The 20,350-nt window shown below is 42.8% G+C and overlaps 1 protein-coding gene across 1 annotated transcript; it reads left to right on the forward strand.

Moving 5' to 3' along the window:
• The first annotated feature begins 1,655 nt into the window (after positions 1–1,655).
• Positions 1,656–12,361, forward strand: C3H1orf174 (chromosome 3 C1orf174 homolog). The gene is made up of 4 exons (XM_043991550.1): positions 1,656–1,794; positions 7,686–7,799; positions 9,425–9,934; positions 10,835–12,361. Exons 1-4 carry the CDS (start codon positions 1,780–1,782, stop codon positions 10,937–10,939), a joined length of 744 nt encoding a protein of 247 aa, XP_043847485.1. The 5' UTR covers positions 1,656–1,779; the 3' UTR covers positions 10,940–12,361.
• Positions 12,362–20,350: the final 7,989 nt, after the last annotated feature.

Genomic DNA, 20,350 nt, shown 5'->3' on the forward strand with positions numbered 1-20,350 from the left:
ACCTCCAAGCCCTCCATTCCCCTCTGATTTCCCATTCCATCAGCCTTGTTGTGATGCCTTTTGGCTGGAGAAGGAACAAAAAATATCTAATGGAGAGTTGACACTCAAAATAAATATGGAGACAGTATGAGAGGGTGAAGAATTCAAGTGACTTGGCCCGGATGAACTCTTATCATCAGATATGGAAAGAACTGTGACTTGATTGATAATCTCTTATCAATCATATTTTAAAGAAAGTGGAGAACATGAGAAGTACCAAAGCACTGAAGAGGAAAAAGTCTCAATTTTCCAAAAAGGGGAAGAAAATAGAATAACTGTCTGCTAGGAATCTAGCTTTTCGTTCCTGGAAAAATACCAGAATAAATGATTAAAGAGATGGTCAGGTACCATCTGGAAAGTGGTGATCTCTAAGAGCCAGTATGACTTCATTAAGATCAGGTCAAGCCAGACCAACCAATATTTCCCCTTTTGACAGGGTTTAAAAACTGCTACTACATGATAAAATAAATAAATAATAATTATAATTATAATAACAGCTAACATTTTTATATTGCTTATTGTGCTCCAAGCACCATGGGAAGAACTTTCCAAATATCTCATTTTGATCCTCACCTACCATAGGAGGTAAGTAATAATAAAAATAACATAATGGCTGAAATTTATATGGCACTAACTGCCAGGCACTGTGATGGACACTTCACAATTATTATCTCACAATAACCCATCTTCACAACTCTGTGGGTAAGGGGTATTATCAGCCCCATTTGGGGGGAGGGGGAGCAATGAGGGTTAAGTGACTTGCCCAGGGTCACACAGCTAGTAAGTGTCAAGTATCTGAGGCCAGATTTGAACTCAGGTCCTCCTGAATCCAGGGCCAGTGCTTTATCCACTGCGCCACCTAGCTGCCCCTATCAGCCCCACTTTGGCAGAGGAATGAAAGCAAACCAAAGTCAAGTGACTTGCCCAAGGTCACTCATTCAGCTCAGGTCCTCCTGGCTCCAGGCCCACACACCGTCCATTGCACCACCCAGCAGCCCCTGGCACACTGTGTTATAGAATGAATTGTTAGGAGTTGGAAGCCTAGGATGGGAAGGTCACTAAGGTCCCTTCTAAACCAGGGAATCTGTGAGTTATAATGTGGGTGGGTGATGGTCCATATTATCAATTACTCATCTGTCAGCCTCTAAAACTGCAGGCTCCTCTGGGACCGGAGTTCAAATCCCAGATCTACCAAAGTGACCTTGGGCAAGTCATTTAACCCCAGTTTTCTTAGAGGCCCTCCAAGGTTCCCCCACGATCGTCTATCTGAGACACTGTGTCACTTCTAGTCTCGTTCATTGTCTTTGCATCTCCCCGAGGCGGAACATTCGGGTTCTCAATCCGATTTCGTGGATGACCGATGGACCGACTCATCCTACCCCGTCCAAACATGGCGGACACAAGGTGGCCGCCCATGCGCGCGCCCCTCGCGAGCATGGCGGCGCGTGAGCTCAAGCAAACTCCTCCCATCCTCCCCGCCCCTCCCGGCGCCGCGCCGCTAAATCCCGCCCAGCCTGCCGGCCCCTTGAATCCCGTACCGCCTCCTCTCGGTTGGGGGCCGAACGTGTTTGGGCCACGTGACCCGGCGGCGCCGGCTCCTGATTGGTGGAAGCGGCGGTAGACGTCGGGACGACGCGGCGGCCCGGGGCTGGTGTCTCCCCCGGCTCGCGGGTCAGGTGCGCAAGGGAGCGTTAGCCCCGGGAGCTGAGGACGCCGCGGTGGCGGCGGCGCCTCAGACTCATGAGGAGCCGGAAGGTGAGGGAACCCCGCCTCGTGCTGCGGGCACGGGAAGGCGGCCGACGGCATGCGGACGGGGGTCGGGGCGGGGAGCCCGCGGAACGCAGGGGATCGCAGGGGATGGGGCGAGGAAGGTGTCCTCCACCGCCTGGGACGCGGCCTGTGACACCAGCCCATTGTCCCCGTCCCCCTCCTCCACGCTGGGGGTCTGGTGTGGGGCCAGGATCCCTCCGCTAAGCCACGCCCACCAGCACCCCTTGGGCGGAAGGGTAGATATCACGCGACATACTTCGAAGGACCCCCCCAAGCCACGCCCAGCAGCCCCCAGGAGTGCTGGGCCACGCCCACTTGCCTCCCGCGGCGCGATAGGCCACGCCTGTTTTGAGTGTTTCCGTGGGGGCGGGTCCATCCGCTTAGGCCACGCCCCACGAGAAAGGGTCTGCCCTCTTGGGGGTTCTTTGTCCAGGTCAAATACCCGGGGGCACCGATGGAGGATGCCCATCCTCCCTGGCATCAATCTTCCCAAGCCTCAACCGCCCTGGTCATAGGGGTCCCCAGCCCCGGGGCCTTGGGATCGTGGGGACCCCGATTTCTCTGGGCCCTAACTATGGCTCTCTTGGGATCTAAGGTGGGCACGAGGAGGGGCGGAGGAAGAATTAAGTCACACTGGCGTCACGGCGCCAGGGCTTATTATAGTAACTATTTGGCTGCCTCAGTTTCCCTCCCTTTCTTATTTGAGTAGTGAATTCCTCATGCAGTTCTCCGACTTGTAGCCTTAGCCTGGTGTTTGGACTAGAGAATTTTTTTCATCTACAGGAGAGTTCCCTTAGACTATGAGCTCCTTGAGAGCCTTCTTTGGTATCCCCACTGCTTAGCATAATGCCTGGCACATAGGTGCTTTCTATATGACTGATTGACTAACTGAACCTCCCAAATTGTTAGCCTAAATGTATCACCCACTTGCACCCATACACACGTATACATACAGAAATTGTGGGTTTTTTATGTATTTACCTGGGTATGCCGTTTTCCCCAGGAAGAACCTAAGCTCTTTGAGTTCAGAGGCTGTTTTCATATTTATCTTTGCACACTGCCTGACATCACTGAATGCTTGTTGAATCGAATTGAACTTCATTCCCACAGTGTGGTAGAAAGAACTGCATCAAATCAGTATCCGCCACATTCTGTTGTGTGTGTGCCCGGCCTTGAACAAATCAGTTAACTTAATCCTTTGTCTGTACTGCCCTTTTACTACCATATACTTAAGCTCAAGCAACTTCTCAAGGCCTCAGATTCCTCATGTATAAAATGAGGAGGTAGAACTCAGTGGCTTCCAAGGCCCTTTCTGCTCCAGATCTATGCTTCTATGATCAGCTCTCCTCCATCCTTTATCTAGAAAAACAGAAGTTTGGGCCACATGATCTCCACAGCCCTTTTTAACTCTGAATCTATAATCCACAGAGGCAGTGGAGTCCTATAAATAAAATGCTGGCCCAGGAGTCCATAGAAATTGAGGTTCACATCCCATCTCTGTGAATTGTTTGCTGTGTGGCCTTGGGCAAGTCACTTACCTCCTCCCCCCCACCCATGTTTCAATTTCTTCTGCAAGGTGAGGATAAATATCACCTGTAGTGCCTATTGCTCACACAGTTATGAGGTTCAAAACCTTTCAGCGTGGGCCAGCTAGGTGGTGAAGTGGATAGAGCACCAGGCCAGGAGTCAGAAAGGTCTGAGTTCAAATCTGGCCTCAGACACTTAGTAGCTGTGTGACCCTGGGCAAGTCACTTTGCCCTGTTTCAGTTTTTTCATCTGTAAAATTAACTGGGGAAGGAAAAGGCAAATCACACCAGTACCTTTGCTGAGAAAACCCCAAATGGGGCAGAGAAGGAACATTGACTTTAAGCTAGAGGATTCACATCATGGCTTTGCTGCTCCCTAACTCTGTGACATTGATCAATTATTTGACATTCCTGAAGCCCAGTTTCCTTCTTTATAAAAATGGATATAATACTTTTACTAGCTACTTTGTCACAAGGTAATTGAAGGCAAAGTGCTTTATAAACCTTAAAACGGCAAATATTATGTTTTATTATTTCCAGTAGAATTGGAAAGAGGGATTTCCCTAAGAGGCATCTCCATTTTTAACTGACAAAGTAATTTACAGTGTTGAGATGCATGGGACACATACTTTGTGTTAGGATACAGAGTAATAAGAGATGATACCTGTCCACAAGGAACTTAACAGCCTAAGAGGTAACAGATAAAATATATGTGACAATGCAGTAGAGCTATGGGTCATGGAATAATGCCACAGTCATCAAAAAACTAAAGTTGTAGGTCCCACACAGGGTAGATGTGAATGGGCGGCAGCCTGTTTGCAGGAGGTGGCATAAAAGATGCCATCCGAGAGAGATGGAACCAGAAAAGGAAGGCAAGCAAGGGATGATGACTGCCTACCCTTGGCCATGGTACCCATGTGATTATTGAGAGATCTAGAACGTAGCCCCCACCCGCACCCCCCAGCATGGCAGGTACACACCCACCTTCCCAGCCAGAGGCAAGGAGCTGATAAGTGCTGCCCAGAATGAGAAGGCAGGGATACATTGCCACCTTTACCACTGGAGGGAGTGCATTGATGAGCTCACAGATTGGCTGGCATAAGAATGTATTATTATCTGCCCAAGAGGTGCTGAGTCATGTGCAAGTCAAGAAGAGATTCAGCAGTGACTGTCCAGAGAGCACTGCCACCTAAGGATAGAAACCCTCATACATCTGCATTAGTGTAGACGTGAGAAGGGCACCACAGATTATGCAGTCCAAAGCCTATATTCATTGTGCAAATGATAAAACTGAGGCCTGAGACAGGTTCAGTGATCTGCTTCCAACTTCATAGCTAGACGGCTTTTTGAAATTCAGTCAGGCCAGTTTGATCCCTACCCGAATAAGATGTGAAGTAATTGGAAACAAACATCCCTGAGGAAGGATTGGAATTCAGCTTAGAGAATCCTAGAAAAGAGACATACATGGGAAAGACGTATGGGAGAGTCTGTGTAGGAGTAGATTTTCTTCTTTGAATCAGCTACTTTCTCAGACTTCAGTATCATTAGCAAAAGCACCCAGGGGTATTCTCCCAAAGCCCTGAAACGATCAGATAAGAAGATAGCATTTGTGAAACAAAATGCTCCCTATAGATGATAAACGCCCAGGTGGAAAGCACTCCTCTGGACTTGTGTAAATTACCTTAAAAACATTGACAGAGGATGTGTAGCTCTTACTTTAAGGGGTTTTATGCTCCCCCCATATGTGTGCTTTGGGCCAACCTTCAGTAAATAACAAGATTGTTTAGATTTAAAAGTAGAACTGGCACCCAAATGTTTCAGGTCAACATATTTATTATGGTTACTCATGGTACAAGCACAGTCCTCAGTGCTTCAGCAAGTGTTTGATTTACAGAGGCGCTCTTAAAAGCCCTCTGGACTGCACGTCATGTGGTCGCTTACCTTGCTTACTTTCCGTACATCCTTGGCGGTTTTTTTCTTCCTTTCCTCTGTCTTTTAATGAACTGAATACTTGCTATGTCCTTGATTCTTCCACCTATGTCACGTGATAGTTGGAAAAGTTGAGAAATCACTTATTTAAAGCCAGGTTTTTTTAAATCGCCTTATTCCCCTCACTCCACATGTGTGGGTTTCTCTCATACTTGGTAGAGTTATTAAGCACCTCTGAAGTGTCTCCTATGTGCCAGGCACTGTGCTATATACCAGAGAAACACAAACAAAAGCCAGAACCCCCCCAACAGGGAAATAACTGTGTACAAACAAGAAATAAACAGGACAGATTGGAGATGATCTCAAGGGAGGCACTCGTCTTAAATGTCTATGTAGCAGGTTGGCATCCCATTTCTGGCTGCTTGTCTTGCAAAACAGCTTATAACCTTTTCCCTTAATTTCTCCTTTTAATATTTCTCCTTACTCCTCATGATTTATTTTCCCTCTTTCCAGTCTAGCCTTTTAAAGAAAACAACAACAACAACGAATGGCTTTATTACAATCCCCTTTTCCCCCCAGGATCTTGGACTGACTCTTAAAGTGAGGTTTATAGGGCTTTTAAATTTATCAGATTGGAATTAGCTTAACAGAATGAAATAAACTAATATTGTTTTCACATATAAGTTCTTTCATTCTTTGGAAGATAAGAACTCAAGACTTTTTCTCCATGTTAACTTATGTTAAATGTTTTAGTTCCTGAATAGAAGTTTAAGGAAAAACTTAAGTCCCTCCTGCTTGGTGGATAAATGTATGTTTTGGCCTAGACATCTTTGATTCTTGTGTAATGAATGTATTGGGGGCAGCTAGGTGGTACAGTAGATAAAGAACCAGCCTTGGATTCATGAGGACCTGAGTTCAAATCTGGCCTCAGACACTTGACACTTACTAGCTGTGTGAACCTGGGCAAGTCACCTAACCCTCATTGCCCTGCAAAAAAAAAAAAAAGATGATGATGACGACGATGATGGTAAAGAATGTATTGGGTAGCAGGGGGACTCTGTGGGGCAGTGGATAGAGTGCTGGGCCTGGAGTCAGGAAGACTCTTCTTAGTGAGGTCAAATCCAGCCTCAGACACTTACCAGATTTGTGACCCTGGACAAGTCACTTAACCCTCTTTACCTCAGTTTTCTCATCTATAAAATGAACTTGAAGAGGAAATGGCAAACTGCTCCAATATCTTTGCCAAGAAAACACTGGATGTTAGTCTCTTGGAAGACATAGGTGAAGGACTAAGAAAGTTCTAAAATCCTAGACTCATAAAACAGTCTCCTTTTTGAGGGACAGTCTTCTCAGTCTTCCCTAAAATAGAGTGGAAGCTCCTTGAGAGCAGGGATTAGGTTGGTTTTGGTCTCTGTGACCCCAGTACCTAGCACAGCACTTTGCACATGTTAGATACCTATTAAATGTTCAGTTGAATTGAACTTATTTTAAAAGCATTTGAATTTAGAGTCATTTGATACTTGTTTAGTTTTTCAGGAAAATGCTCCTGAACTATATTTTCTGTGCTTGCAATTCCTTTTGGCGAGGGTGTTTTCTGATTGGTACAGCTGTCATTCCTGTTAGAGTGCCAATGCATTGTGAGTAGGAGTCACCTCATTCATTGTGCTCAGACCTCCAGCACCTAGGAAGGTGCTGGGACCTGATAGATATTTGGTATGTACTTGATTAATTGGAGGGTCACCATCTTCTAGTTTATTCTGGGTTTTTAGTGCCGACTCTCGGACAAATAAAAATGGATTTCACAGCAACACATTCAAATCCTTCCTTCTGCAGACATTTCACAGTCTCCCATCCCCAACCTCTCCCGACTCCCAGAAAGGTTATCACCTTCTGAGATGACCTGTCTATATCTTGTGTGCACAGTTGTCCGCAGTTTGTCTCTCCCCATTAGACTGTGACTTCCCTGAGGGCAGGGAATCCCCAATGCTTAGCACAGTGCCTGTCACATAGTAGGCAATTAATTGAGTGATTGTTATTATCTTGAAATAGTATGAATTGCTGAGCCCTTGACTTTCTTGATGACTTCTCAATTGCTTTAAGAGCTTTTTTTCCCCATCATTTTATTTTTTTTTTTTTTTGGTTTTGCAGGGCAATAAGGGTTAAGTGACTTGCCCAGGGTCACACAGCCAGTTAAGTGTCAAATGTCTGAGGCTGGATTTGAACTCAGGTCCTCCTGAATCCAAGGCCAGTGCTTTATCCACTGCGCCACCTAGCTGCCCCTTTCCCATCATTTTAAAAAAACTTTCCCCCTTGGTCCTTCAAATCATACTTGCTACATAAATCTGAGTCATACTTCTTGGTTGTCTCTTGTGTTCTCAGCACCCCCCAGTGCTTTCTCTGACCTCTTCATATCTGATTTAGCTTGCAGACGGGGTGCGCTCTTCAGCACGCCTAAGGAGCAAAAACTACCCAGCCACCAGAGCTGCCTCGGCCCAGGAAGTTGATGTTTCCAAATCTACAAAAACAGTGTGTTTGGTAAGATGATGTTCATCCATTCTCTGAAGAGTTTTAAAATCTGGTTTCACATAGACCCATTTTATGTATTCCACACTCTATGGATATGTCATTCTAAAATGATATTTAATGATTGTCCATTCCAAAGAGGAGGAGTCTTAGAAGGAAAGTCAGTGAACCTCTTAGAGTGATGCCCAGGAGACACTTTTTCCAATCAGCAATTTGATGTTTAGTGAATTAGGGAGGAGTCGAGGCCCCTCTTCCTCAGCCTCTCCTCTCCTTTGTCATTCTTCCCATGATGCAGAATGCACAAAGTTGAGGACCTACTATCCAGTGAGAGCTTGACTATATTTTGTTCTACAATTCATAGCAAATTTCTTTTTGGGAAAGAGTAGGGGGAGTCAGTAGAAAATGCCACCAAATCAACTCTTTCTTACTTTCCTCTCTTCTCCCTTGTTGGATCGGAAGCCACACTATCATTGGACCTACTATAATATACCTTCTTTATGATAGCAGGTCTACTGTGCGCCTTTGCAAATGACTGAATTCAAATGATACGCAAAGAGTAGAGTTTGTTATAGTGGAAGGAGCCCTGACTACAGCCAGAGGGCCTGGATTCAAATCCTTCCTCTAATTACCCCTGTGATGGTTGGACAAGACACTTCCTCTCTCTGAGCCTCTTCCTTCATCTGTCGGATGAAAGGTCTTTAATAAATATCTGTGACAATTAAAAAATATGAGAGACATGGTCTCTGGGTAATTTAATCATCTTATTAATGTGGTCAGTGTGTAATTAATAAAACAGTGTCTATAGCGATCTCTCTCAGACCAAAGACCCCTAATGGTGGGATCTCAGTTACATACCTGTCTAACTGCAGGAAGTCTATCACGTAGCAATCAATTTCAGTTGGTTAACAACAATCAATCTAATTGATTGGCATGAGTAGAGATGGGTTATATTAAAATGAAGTCCAAGAATGACTTCAGAGAAAGGAATGCAAGATTCCCCCCCCACACACACACTCAAACTGGTCTAGGCAACATCCTTTCATTTAGGTGTGGTTAAATCTCATTAGTGAAATCCTTCAGCTTATCTAGAAAAAAAAAGAATCTGTCTCCACCTAAGGATCCTTCTGTTAGCTTTGGTTTGATTTGGGTTTGATCTGGAAAAGGTTGGATGAAATCTCTCAAGGAGGCCTTGTGTTCTGGTAGAGGGAAGAGAGGACTGAAAAAGTGGAGATCTCTGGGTCCCCCAAGATATTGATTATTAATAATTATTTCTCATATGTCCTAAAACTATGGTCCTAGGACCCCACAATAGGCAGATTATAGTGTAGTCAAGACTTTTCTCTCTTTTGTTTATAAAGTAAAATATAGCCACATGCCTAAATAAGTTATCCATAAGTATAACAGCCCTAGTAGAATTAGGGTATTTGTCCAGATTCTTTTTCAATCATTGATTTAGATTTGTGTTCTTATACTAGTATTAGAGTAAAAATTCTTTTTTAAAACTGTCCATTTAAATCTTTCACATTGTTTGAGATGTTGAAACAAACCATTCTGACCCCTAATGTGAAATGAACAAAATACAGTCTTGGGTCTGATAGGTATCACTGGTTTTTCCTTAAGCTTATCTTTCTTGATAGGCTTCATCACACAAAGCAACTGAGAGACGTACTTCCAAGACACTCAAGTATGAAAAAGATGGTTTCATCAAGTCAGAATTACAAGAACTAACAACCAAAAAGGAAAAAACTTCTTTGCCAAAAACATCTGAAACCTCCCATGAGAATGAGCCTTTGGAGTGTGCTGAGCACAAAGCATTGCCTCCAAGTAATGAAGCTAATACTTCCAGAATTTGTGAGCAGCAAATAGAGAAGAATGAGAATGGTCTTTCTCATCACAGTCACTCCAGAGACGTGGCTAACAGTTGCTTAACAAAGACTGAAAATGACTTGGCCCTCCCCAAATATAAAGAAAATCTGATAGAGGAAGATGTATGTAAGCGTAGTGCCGTGCTGCTCGGGGAGGCCGGCTCAGAGGCAGCAGATCCTGAGAGGACACCATCCCACATAGACAGTAGCATCTTTTTAGACGAAGATAGCAATCAGCCAATGCCAGTGAATCGATTCTTTGGAAATGTCGAGCTCATGCAAGTAAGAATAAACAATTTATTCTCTTTTCCTTTTGAAAAACAATATGGTCAGGGGCAGCTAGGTGGCAATGGATAAAGCACCAGCCTTAGATTCAGGAGGACCTGAGTTCAAATCTGACCTCAAACACTTGACAGTAGCTGTATGACCCTGGGCAAGTCACTTAACCCTCATTGCCCCACAAAACAAAAAGAATAAAGGCGCTGGCTTCTGTAGGTCCCTTCCACCTCTAAATCTGGTATCCCGCGTGGTAGCTGTCCACTTCCTAAGACATAGTAAAACTAGCAAGGGGAAGTCAAAGTGAATGAAATTTGTTCACTCGATAAGTAACATCTTGATCTTGCTGGCTGGACCTCCCATAGCCAATTTATGGCCGTGGGCAGGATGGCTCGTATAGATGGGCTAAGATTGGCATCATTGGAGGCAGCTTCCAGATCCAGAGATGTTTACATTGCAGGCACTGTGCTAACCATTATTGGCACAGAGACAAAAGACAATCACTCCTGTCCACAGCTTGCTTTCTGTTGGGGGGTGGGGGGAGACACCTGGGGTTTGGGAGGGCATTGGGGGAGGGGTATCATTAGACTCTATGGAGGAGGTAGCACTTGATAGGAATGCTAAGAAATCAAGGCTAGGAGAGTCTGTGTGGTAGGTAGAACATCATGGTGGGAACAGCAAGGAGGCCAGTCTGGTGGGAAATCCTAACTTTGATTAAGAAACTCAACATCTCAGGGTGGCTAGGTGGTGCAGTGGATAAAGTACCGGCCCTGGATTCAGGAGGACCTGAGTTCAAATCCGGCCTCAGACACTTGACACTTACTAGCTGTGTGACCCTGGGCAAGTCACTTAACCCCCATTGCCCCTCAAAAAAACCAAACTCAACATCTTATTCTTTTCCCCAAGGACCTTCCGCCAGTTTCTCCACCTTGTCCTTCGATGAGCAGACGGGAATTCAGAAAAATGCACTTCAGAGCCAAAGATGATGATGACGATGATGCAGAGATGTAGATATTTAATAAAACATTATAAAATTAGATCTCTATTTTTTATACATTAAGGACAGTTACCAGTGTCATGCTATTATTACAAATGATTCTAGTTGCCACATGTCAGTATCGATAGAAAATCTATCCCCATGGGAACTTTCTAGCTTGAAAAGTAAGCTAGGGTAATTTTGCTACTCCTGGTTGATAAGTTTCTAAAGCCAATGTGGAAACTCATTGAGCCGAACTTGCAGATTGTAAAGCTCCTGATTTTTCTTTTGCGGGATGATTGGAAAGGAAAATTTGCATTGCTTTGTTCTTAAGTATGGCAGCTCCAACTCCCTAAGACGACTATACCTTCTAGCAAAGTGGGTATGTTATTTTTTATAATAAATTATGCTTTGAGTAAGCCCAGGTGGGGCTAAGAAAGGCTGGCACATTTATAAATATAAAAATGGCATTTAAAATTTGTTTTTACAACAGATAAACAAGTTTCTGTTCTGCCAGTCTGGGTTATTCAGTGATTCCTACAGGTGATCTGATAAATTCACCTGAGTGAATTTTGTACTCGTTTCCATATGCATGTGAAACTAGTGGTTGCTATAGACGTTTTAAGTTTGCAAAGGAAGTCTTTGACGCTAGATTTTTTTTTTTACAATTACATTTTAAGAAGCTTTAATTTTGTCCCTAAGTGGACAGTATTATTTCTTCCAGAATTATTTGACCCACTAATGGAGAGAGAGAGAGAGCAATTACTTGAGTAAAGATCAAGTGCTTAATTCTCAACTCCTAAGGGTTTGACTAGTGTTAAGGCTCCCACACCCATGAAACAACCTGAAACAAGGTGATTGGAATAAAAGTAGATCTCCACTTAAAAAGAAACAGCCCCATTTACTTTTCAACAGGGAGGGGACTTTTTTTTATCCAATTATCTTTGTGTAAGTTGTTACAAGTAAAAACAAAAAGTAAATAATGTTGAATATACTTTAATTACTTCCCAAACTTCATATGTAGAGTAGTTAGGTAGCAAATTAAAATGAAGAGAAATTTTTCAACTTCATCTCATACACAGTTCAAATTATTTGCCCTAGTTGACTTATTTTTTCCCCCAGCAGCCAGTTTCATTTCAATATGATCATTTTCCCATTAGGAGAAGTGACCTTCACTTACTCCAAATAATTCTATGATTTATTGGTCAGTGAACTACAATACATTTAATAACTCGCACATGTTGCTTATAATCCATTCATGTTATGATAGCTTGGGAGAATAATTTACAGTTTGAGATTACTGCATGAACTTGACTATTAATCATAACACATCTCACTGGTGGTAATTGAGTTGCCGCAAAATTTTAGAATTTTGTGTTTGCTGTTAGTTTGTGTACTTTTTTAAAAAATTAAATCAGAATGTTACCTACCAGTACTGCTCATTGTTATTGCTGTGTTCCAATAAAAAAGTTATATTGAAAAAATTGTATGTTCATGGTGCCCCTGTTTATTTGCAATTTTTAACTTCAGACATCATTATCCTTCACATTGGTCCATAGCCACAGTATCAAAAAATTGGTGAGGTGTTTTATTTTTTTTTTCCCCCCATTTGAAACCTAACCCTGAATTAATTTGTTTTCACAAATGAATTCAGTGCTTTTCCACCCAAGTTTACTTGGGAATGTTTTAAGTTCTTCAGACACAGTCATTCCTGTTAAGTATGTGCATTGCCTCTGATTAAATGCTCCAAGTTGCCAAGACAGTTGACTAGGCTTAAGATGGAGCTGATGGGGGCTTCAGGCAGAATCATCTGTAGCCTCTTCCCTTTGACCTTTTAGGGCAACGAGTATTTGAGTACTATGTGTGCAGTGTGCCTGCCCTCCATTACACAAAAATATAAGATACAGTCTCTGCCCCACAAAGTACAAAAGGTAATGCACCTAGGGTCACACAGTCCAGGTAAATAATACAAGGTCAAAGGTGGGAGGGTAATGGTGTGGGGCTGAGGTGGCCAGACCAGACTTCATGGAGGATTTGGGAAGGGGGAGGTTTTTAGGGAGGCCGCAAAGAGAAGGTGCACAAAAATGTTAGTTTTTATACTTAAACTCCTCACATAAATCAATAACTTCACAAAGGAAATTTTTAAAAAATGTTTATACTCTTGAGTGGTTCTACATCAACCAATTCAGAATTATTCTGGAACAAGACTACCTCAAGTGAAAGTATGATATTCCCTGGTTTTAATAAGGTATAAAATAAAAACCTTTTTTTGAGGCAACATTTTCTTTATTTAAGAAAAATATCAACCAAAGTACAAAAATGTATTGCAAAAAAAAATTACTTGTATCGTTAAATACTCCTGTGGGAATTGTCATAGGACATTTATGAGCATTTCAGTTGCTGCTTTTACTATCAGGAACTGACAAGAGGAAGCTTGTGTTACCAAATGCAGATAACTTTTTGAAAACAATGTTAAATGACAGAACTGCCAAAGATCTCAGGCTTTCAAAGTATGCTGATCCACTTTGTACATGATCTAAACCTCTGGTTCTTTCCTTGAAAGGTATCTTTGGTGAAATAACAGATGACATCAATAGTGTTTTAAGCTTTGCAACACATCTTGAACACCTAATCTCACCTGATCCTCAAACTAAATGAAAGTTAAATACTCTAGATATTCTTTTAACAGGAAAAGAAACTAAGGCTTAGCAAAGCAATGACTTGCAGGCACACCACTATTAAAAATGTTACCATCAGACAGAGGGAACTTTAACCTGTCTCACCCATCACCAAGGGCAGCATTCTCATCACTTCATTACTCTACCTCCCCGAGATTTGGGGTCCATGGATCTTTATTGGAATTTCAGTTCTGCCATATACATGTATGTTTTCCATACTAGAAGTATGCTCACAAGTGGGGACTGTCTCACTCAGTATTTGTAGCACCAGCACCTATATGGAGCTTGGCCACACAATAGGTGCTTAATATTTGATTGGTTCATCCTGGATAAATCACTTTACAATTTGTAAAATGAGGGGGTTCAATCTCATATCGACATTCCGTGATCCTATTGGCTTACTTGTAAGCCCAGTGTTCAGGTTGGGCATGAGAGAAGATCAGTTGGCAAATCTTCATGCCTTTGCTGGATACTTAATTCATGTCAACTTTGCTAAAAGTTAAAAGTTTCTGATTGTCTCGATTTCATTTGTCCACATTTTCCAGATTCCCCGTTGTCACAGATACTTAAGTCACAGGATTTCAGAGCTGGAAGAGACCTTGGCAGACATCTACCTGAGATGTGGTCCTCCGGTCTTAAGCTTGAAACCCACAAAAGGGTAAAACGTGACCTTGGACAATATTTGGGATAGCTCTTGTCATTAGGAAATTTTTTCCTGACATCATTCCTGAATTTGGCTCTTTGGAACTCAACATCCATCACCCCTACTTAGTTCTGCCCAGTCTAGCCAAACACACATCCAATCCATCTTCCATAGGAGAGTCTTTGAAGTCCTGGAAGACAGCTATTATGCCCCTTGAATCATCTTTTCTCCAGGCTAAATATGCCCGTTTCTATAAAGACACATTCACAAATGGCACAGACCTGAGGATCTGTAGCATGCTGCTTGCCTTCTTCTAGATTCTCTGTAGCTTATCAATGTCCCTCCCAAATTGTGCTGCCCCAAACTAAACACAATACTCCAAGCATGTAAAATATCCTTCCCTGTCCTCAGGGAGCTTACCTCTACTAGGGGAGACATCATATATATAAATCAAACCATACAAGACACACACAGGCTAGATGGAACATGTGGGTGACTAGCAATGGGACAAGGCCACTAGGGGGAAGTGGTCCTTAAGCTGGGTAGAAGGCAGAGATTTTAAGTCAGAATTTGAGGATAGCCTTGCAGGCATGCAGAAGAGCCAGTCCAAAGCAGAGAGATGAATAATGGAGTGTTGTCAAGTAGACCAGAATGGCAGAACCATAGGGTTTGTGGAGAGAAGAATGCAAGATGATTGGAAAGGGGCCAAATTGTCAAGAGGCTTCAGTGAGAAAGGACTTTCTATTTATTCCTAGAGATGATAGGGAAACAGTGGAGTGTACTGAGGTGGGGAGAGTGACATGGTCAGACATTTATGTATGCATTCGGGAAGTCACTGAATGACAGATGGATGAGAGCAGGGAAAGACAAGCTAGGGAAAACAATTTAGAAAGCCATAATGATAGTACAATAGGTGAGGGCTAATGAGAGGGCTTGAATGATGGTGGTGGCTGTGTGACTGAGAAGGGAGGTATAGGATAGGTGTAGAGAAATTACAAAATTTAGCACCTAATTGCATATGTAGAGTGAGCAAGTAGGAGGGGAAGATGACACTAAGATTTTGAGCCTAGATGACTAGGAGAGTAGTGGTACCCTCAGTAGTAAATGAGTAAGAGTAGGATGAAGCCAAGATGTCAAAGTAGCAAGAAGCAGTACATTGAGCAACAACCCACCCCCAGGCCAACACTGGGGATGCGGTTTGGCCAAGAAGCATGGAATATTCAGGCAACCAGGGAGGACAAAAGGAGATCCCAGACCCATACCAGAGCACCTCAACAAGGAAGGGTACCACCTGGAGCTTTGTCACCTACTATCTAGTTCTGGGTCACAGATGTAGGGTAGACTCAGGAAGCAATCCACACACACACACACACACACCCTGGAATGTATAGCAAGAGAAGAACAGGTCCATAAGCAAGCATCAGCAATGTGGCTCTGTGCAGAGCACAGTCTGGAGCCTTCAGAAGAATACCTAGGGCAGGAATTACAGACCAAAGGGAAGCCTGCAGTTCTGTCACCCTGGACCAGCAAAATTTCTCAGCTGGCTGATAGGGGCTGAGTCCAGCAGCAATCTATTTTGCTCAGACCCAAACCCAGGCCAGGAATCTGTAGTATACAGACCAGGGCAATAGCAATCAGACTCTACCCTGAATGAGACTATTCTGGGAGAGTGGAAAGCTTGCAAATTTCCTGTCTGATCTGTCTCTGAGATTCTGAAATAACACAACTCTCAATCCCCCAAGAAAACAATACTAGGACCAGCTCAGACTGGAAACAAGCAAACAAAAAACACCATAAAAAGCTTATATGGTGACAAGGATGCTCAAGACATGAATCCAAAAAGAAGAGAATAGCTCAAAATCTACATGCAAAGCCTCAAAGAAAAACACAACATGAGCACAAATTCAACTAGAATTCTTGGAAGAAATGAAGTGGTTTTTGTTTTTGTTTTTTTGGTGAGGCAATTGGGGTTAAGTGACTTGCCCCGGGTCACACAGCTAGTAAGTGTTAAGTGTCTCAGGTCACATTTGAACTCAGGTACTCCTAAATCCAAGGCCGGTGCTTTATCCACTGCGCCATCTAGCACCCCAGAAATGAAGTGTTTTTAAAAGCACTAAAAAAATGTTTTTGTTAATGAGAGTGCTAGAGGAAAAAATTGGAAAAGTAGTGAAAACTATGAAAGAAAAAAAATTGGAAAAGGAATTAACAGCTTGGAACAAGAGGTAGAAAATCATGCCCTAACAACAAACTCCTTGAAAACTAGAATGGGGGGGCAGCTAGGTGGCACAGTGGATAAAGCACCGGCCCTGGATTCAGGAGTACCTGAGTTCAAATCCAGCCTCAGACACTTGACACTTACTAGCTGTGTGACCCTGGGCAAGTCACTTAACCCCCATTGCCCAGCCAAAAAGAAAAAAAAGAAAACTAGAATAGGAGAATAGAACCCAATAACTCCATCAGACAACCAAAATATTAAAACAATGTCTGGAAAAATAGAAGAAAATGAAAGAAAATGAAAAATTGTGCTAGAAAACAGATTGATGATTTGGGTGGGGGGAGGGTTAGGGCAATGAGGGTTAAGTGACTTGCCTAGGGTAACACAGCTAATAAGTGTATACTGCGCCACCTAGCTGCCCCCAATTATTTTTTAAAAAATAAGAATTATTGCACTACCTGAATGTCATGACCAAACAAGATCCTTGACATTATATTTCAAAAAATCTTATAAAGTAAACTGTTCAGATCTCTTAAAACAAAAAGGCAAATTAGAAAGAATCCACCAGCCATCACCTGAAAGGGGAGAAAGAGGGAGTAAAAAGACAAATTAAGGGAGGGATTAGTCCTAAGCAAAGCAAACTAAGCAAAGACTATATAAAAATATTTATAGCTCTTTTTGAGGTAAGAATGGAAATTTGAGAGGGCCCCCATAAATTGGGGAATGGCTGAACAGTTTGGTATATAAAGGGTAGAATAGGGTATATAAAGGGGGTAGAATACTATTGTGCTATAAGAAATGATGGAGGGGCAGCTAGGCAGCGCAGTGGATAGAGCACCGGCCCTGGAGTCAGGAGGACCTGAGTTCAAATCTGGCCTCAGACATTTAACACTTACTTAGCTGTGTGACCCTGGGCAAGTCACTTAACCCCAACTGCCTCATCAAAAAAGAAAAAGAAATGATGGAAATGTTTTCAGAGAAACCTGAGAAGACTTACATGAACTGATGCAAAATGAATTAAACAAAATCAGGAAAATGACAATAATAGACTAAAGACAACTTTGAAAGAATTAGGAATTCTGATCAGTGTAATCAAAAACCACAATTCCAAAGGACTAAAGATGAAACATGCTTCCCACCTCCTCACAGAGAGGTAAAAGACTCGGAGTGCAGAATGAGACATATTTTTTTAGACATAGCCAGTGTGGACATTAGTTTTCCTTAACTATATATAACAGGGGTCTTATTTTTCTTTCATTCTCAATTTAGGGGCAAGGGGATAAAATAGATTTTTGTTGATTGAAAAAAATATATATTTTTTAAAATAGTAATATTTTTCAACAAATTCATCAGGGAGATTTAGGGGCATCAGGCAGAGCTGAAAGTGAAAATGAGTTCTATTTAGTAATGTTGAGCTTTCAATACCTACAGGGCATTCACTTTGAAATGTTTGACACAACTGGTGATGCTGGATATATAGATCTGGGGCATCACCTCTATAGAAATAATTGGACCTTGAGGTGAGATCACCAACTTTTAGTCGTTTTTCAGTAGCATTCAACTTCATAACCTCATTTGGGATTTTCTTGACAAAGATGCTGGAGTGCTTTTCCATTTCCTTTTCCAACTCATTTTACAGATGAGGAAACTGAGGCAAATAGGATTAAGAGGCTGGCCCAAGATCACATAGCTAGGAAGTATCTGATGTCAGATTTGAACTCAGGGAGATGAGTCTTCCCTCACTCCCGGCCCAGTGCTCTATGCACTGCACCACCTAGCTGCCCATTGATCAGAGTATAGAGAGAAAAAAGAAGAGAGGCCAAGACAGAGCCACAGAGCACACCCATAGTAGTGGGTGTGACATGGATGAAGAGTGGTCAGAGAGATAGGAAGGCAGCCAAGAGAGGAGTCGTGAGACTTTCCTCAGAGAGGAGAGTATATATCTAGGATCGGAAAGTGGTCAACAGTGTTAGGGGCTTTAAAGAGGTCAAGAAGGATGAGGACTGAGAAAAGGTCAATTAAGAGATCGTTGGTAGGGGCAGCTAGGTGTCACAGTGGATGGAGCACCGGCCCTGGAGTCAGGAGTACCTGAGTTCAAATCCGGCCTTAGACACTTAACACTTACTAGCTGTGTGACCCTGGGCAAGTCACTTAACCCCAATTGCCTCACTTAAAAAAATAAATAAATAAAAGAGATCATTGGTAACTGTGGAGAGAGCAGCTTCATTAGAATGATGATTTTGGAAGCCAGAGTACAGAAGGTCTAGAGGATGAGAAAGAAGCATCAGGTGGAGATGGCTTTTTCAATGAGTTTATCTGACATGGGAAGGAGAGATACAGAAAGAGAGCTGGTGGGCACCTGGGATCCAGATGGGGGTAAGAGAGTAGGAAGGTCAAGAGGAGGGCAAGCCACTGTGCCAGGAACTGTGCTAAGCACACTTACAAATATTTGGTTCTCCTGTGAGGTAGGTGATATTATCCTCATTTTACAGTTAAGAAAACTGAGACAAACAAAGGTTAAGTGATTTTCCCAGAATCATTCAGCTAGTCAGCATCTGAGGCCAGATCAAACCCAGGTCCTCCTGACTTTTGGCCCAAAGTTATATCCATTGCATCAGAGGGAAACATGGGATTGTTTGTAAGTCAGTAGGTAAGGAGATCTGGAAGATTGGAGAGAGAGTAGACCATGTGGGCAATCTGCTAGAGAAGATGGGAGAGGGGTAGATGCAGTGGAGCTGGTCTTGGTAAACAGAAGGGTCACCTCTTTAGAGACCAGAGTGAAGGAGGAGATAGTAGGAGACAATGTCAGAGTGTTGGGAGATGATGATTGGGTGGAGGGACCTCTCAATGAATGGCCTCACTGAATCTTGAGTCAAGGTCCTCAGCAGAAAGGGCTGAGGAGGGAGTGATGTGGGAGGCTTGAAGAAAGAAGAAAAGGTTGGGAATATCTATGCCCTTCAGGCAGCTAGGTGGTGCCATAGTGGACAGAACACCGGGCCTTGAGTCAGGAAGACTAACCTTCCTGAGTTCAAATCTGGCCTCAGAGACTCACTAGCTGTGTGACTCTAGTGCCTAAAACATTTGTTGTTCAATCATTTCAGTCATGTCTGACTCTCCATGACTCTGGGGTTTTCTTGGCAGAGATACTGGAGTGGTTTCCTATTTCCTTCTCCAGCTCATTTGACAGATGAGGAAACTGAGGCCAACAGGGTGAAGTGACTTGCCCAGGGTCACACAAGTAAGTGTCTAAGGCTAGATTTGAACTCATGAAGATGAGTCATCCTGACTCCAGACCCAGCCCACTATCCACTGCACCACCCAGCTGCCCTGCCTAGAACATAGCAGATAGTTAATACATTTTTATTTACAAACCGAGGTTTGGATGTTTTTTATTTGTTTTTTAATCAACACGTATGCTTCAGAAAGATGACTTGCACCATCTTCTCAGATAACTGAAAATTTTGGCACGGAACAGACAAACCTGAATTTAAAATTAAAATTCGCTCTCTAACCCACCACTACAAAGTTGACAGTATGACCAGAAAACATGTCTACCTCTTCTTTAAGTCACACACACACACACACACACACACACACACACACACACACACACACACACACACACCCCTCTACCACCACTGCCAGCCCATTTATATAGCTTGGTGAGAGTTCATGCATAAGGTTCTCAAGACTGAGTTATGTCTCCCAATGGCCTAGATGCTTAACATGCCTGCTCAACAACCTATCTCACAAGCTAGAATTATAAAAAGCAAGGATTACTATTTTTTAGTATGAAAAGTATGCCTTGAGTCAACAAAATAGTGGATAAATTACAGAGAGAAGAAAGTTCCTTAGTTCACAGAACATCATTTTCTCATAGCTAGAAACTATTATTTCATGCTGAGCACCC

Source organism: Dromiciops gliroides, chromosome 3 (assembly GCF_019393635.1).
Source record: "Dromiciops gliroides isolate mDroGli1 chromosome 3, mDroGli1.pri, whole genome shotgun sequence".
Lineage (NCBI taxonomy): Eukaryota > Metazoa > Chordata > Mammalia > Microbiotheria > Microbiotheriidae > Dromiciops > Dromiciops gliroides.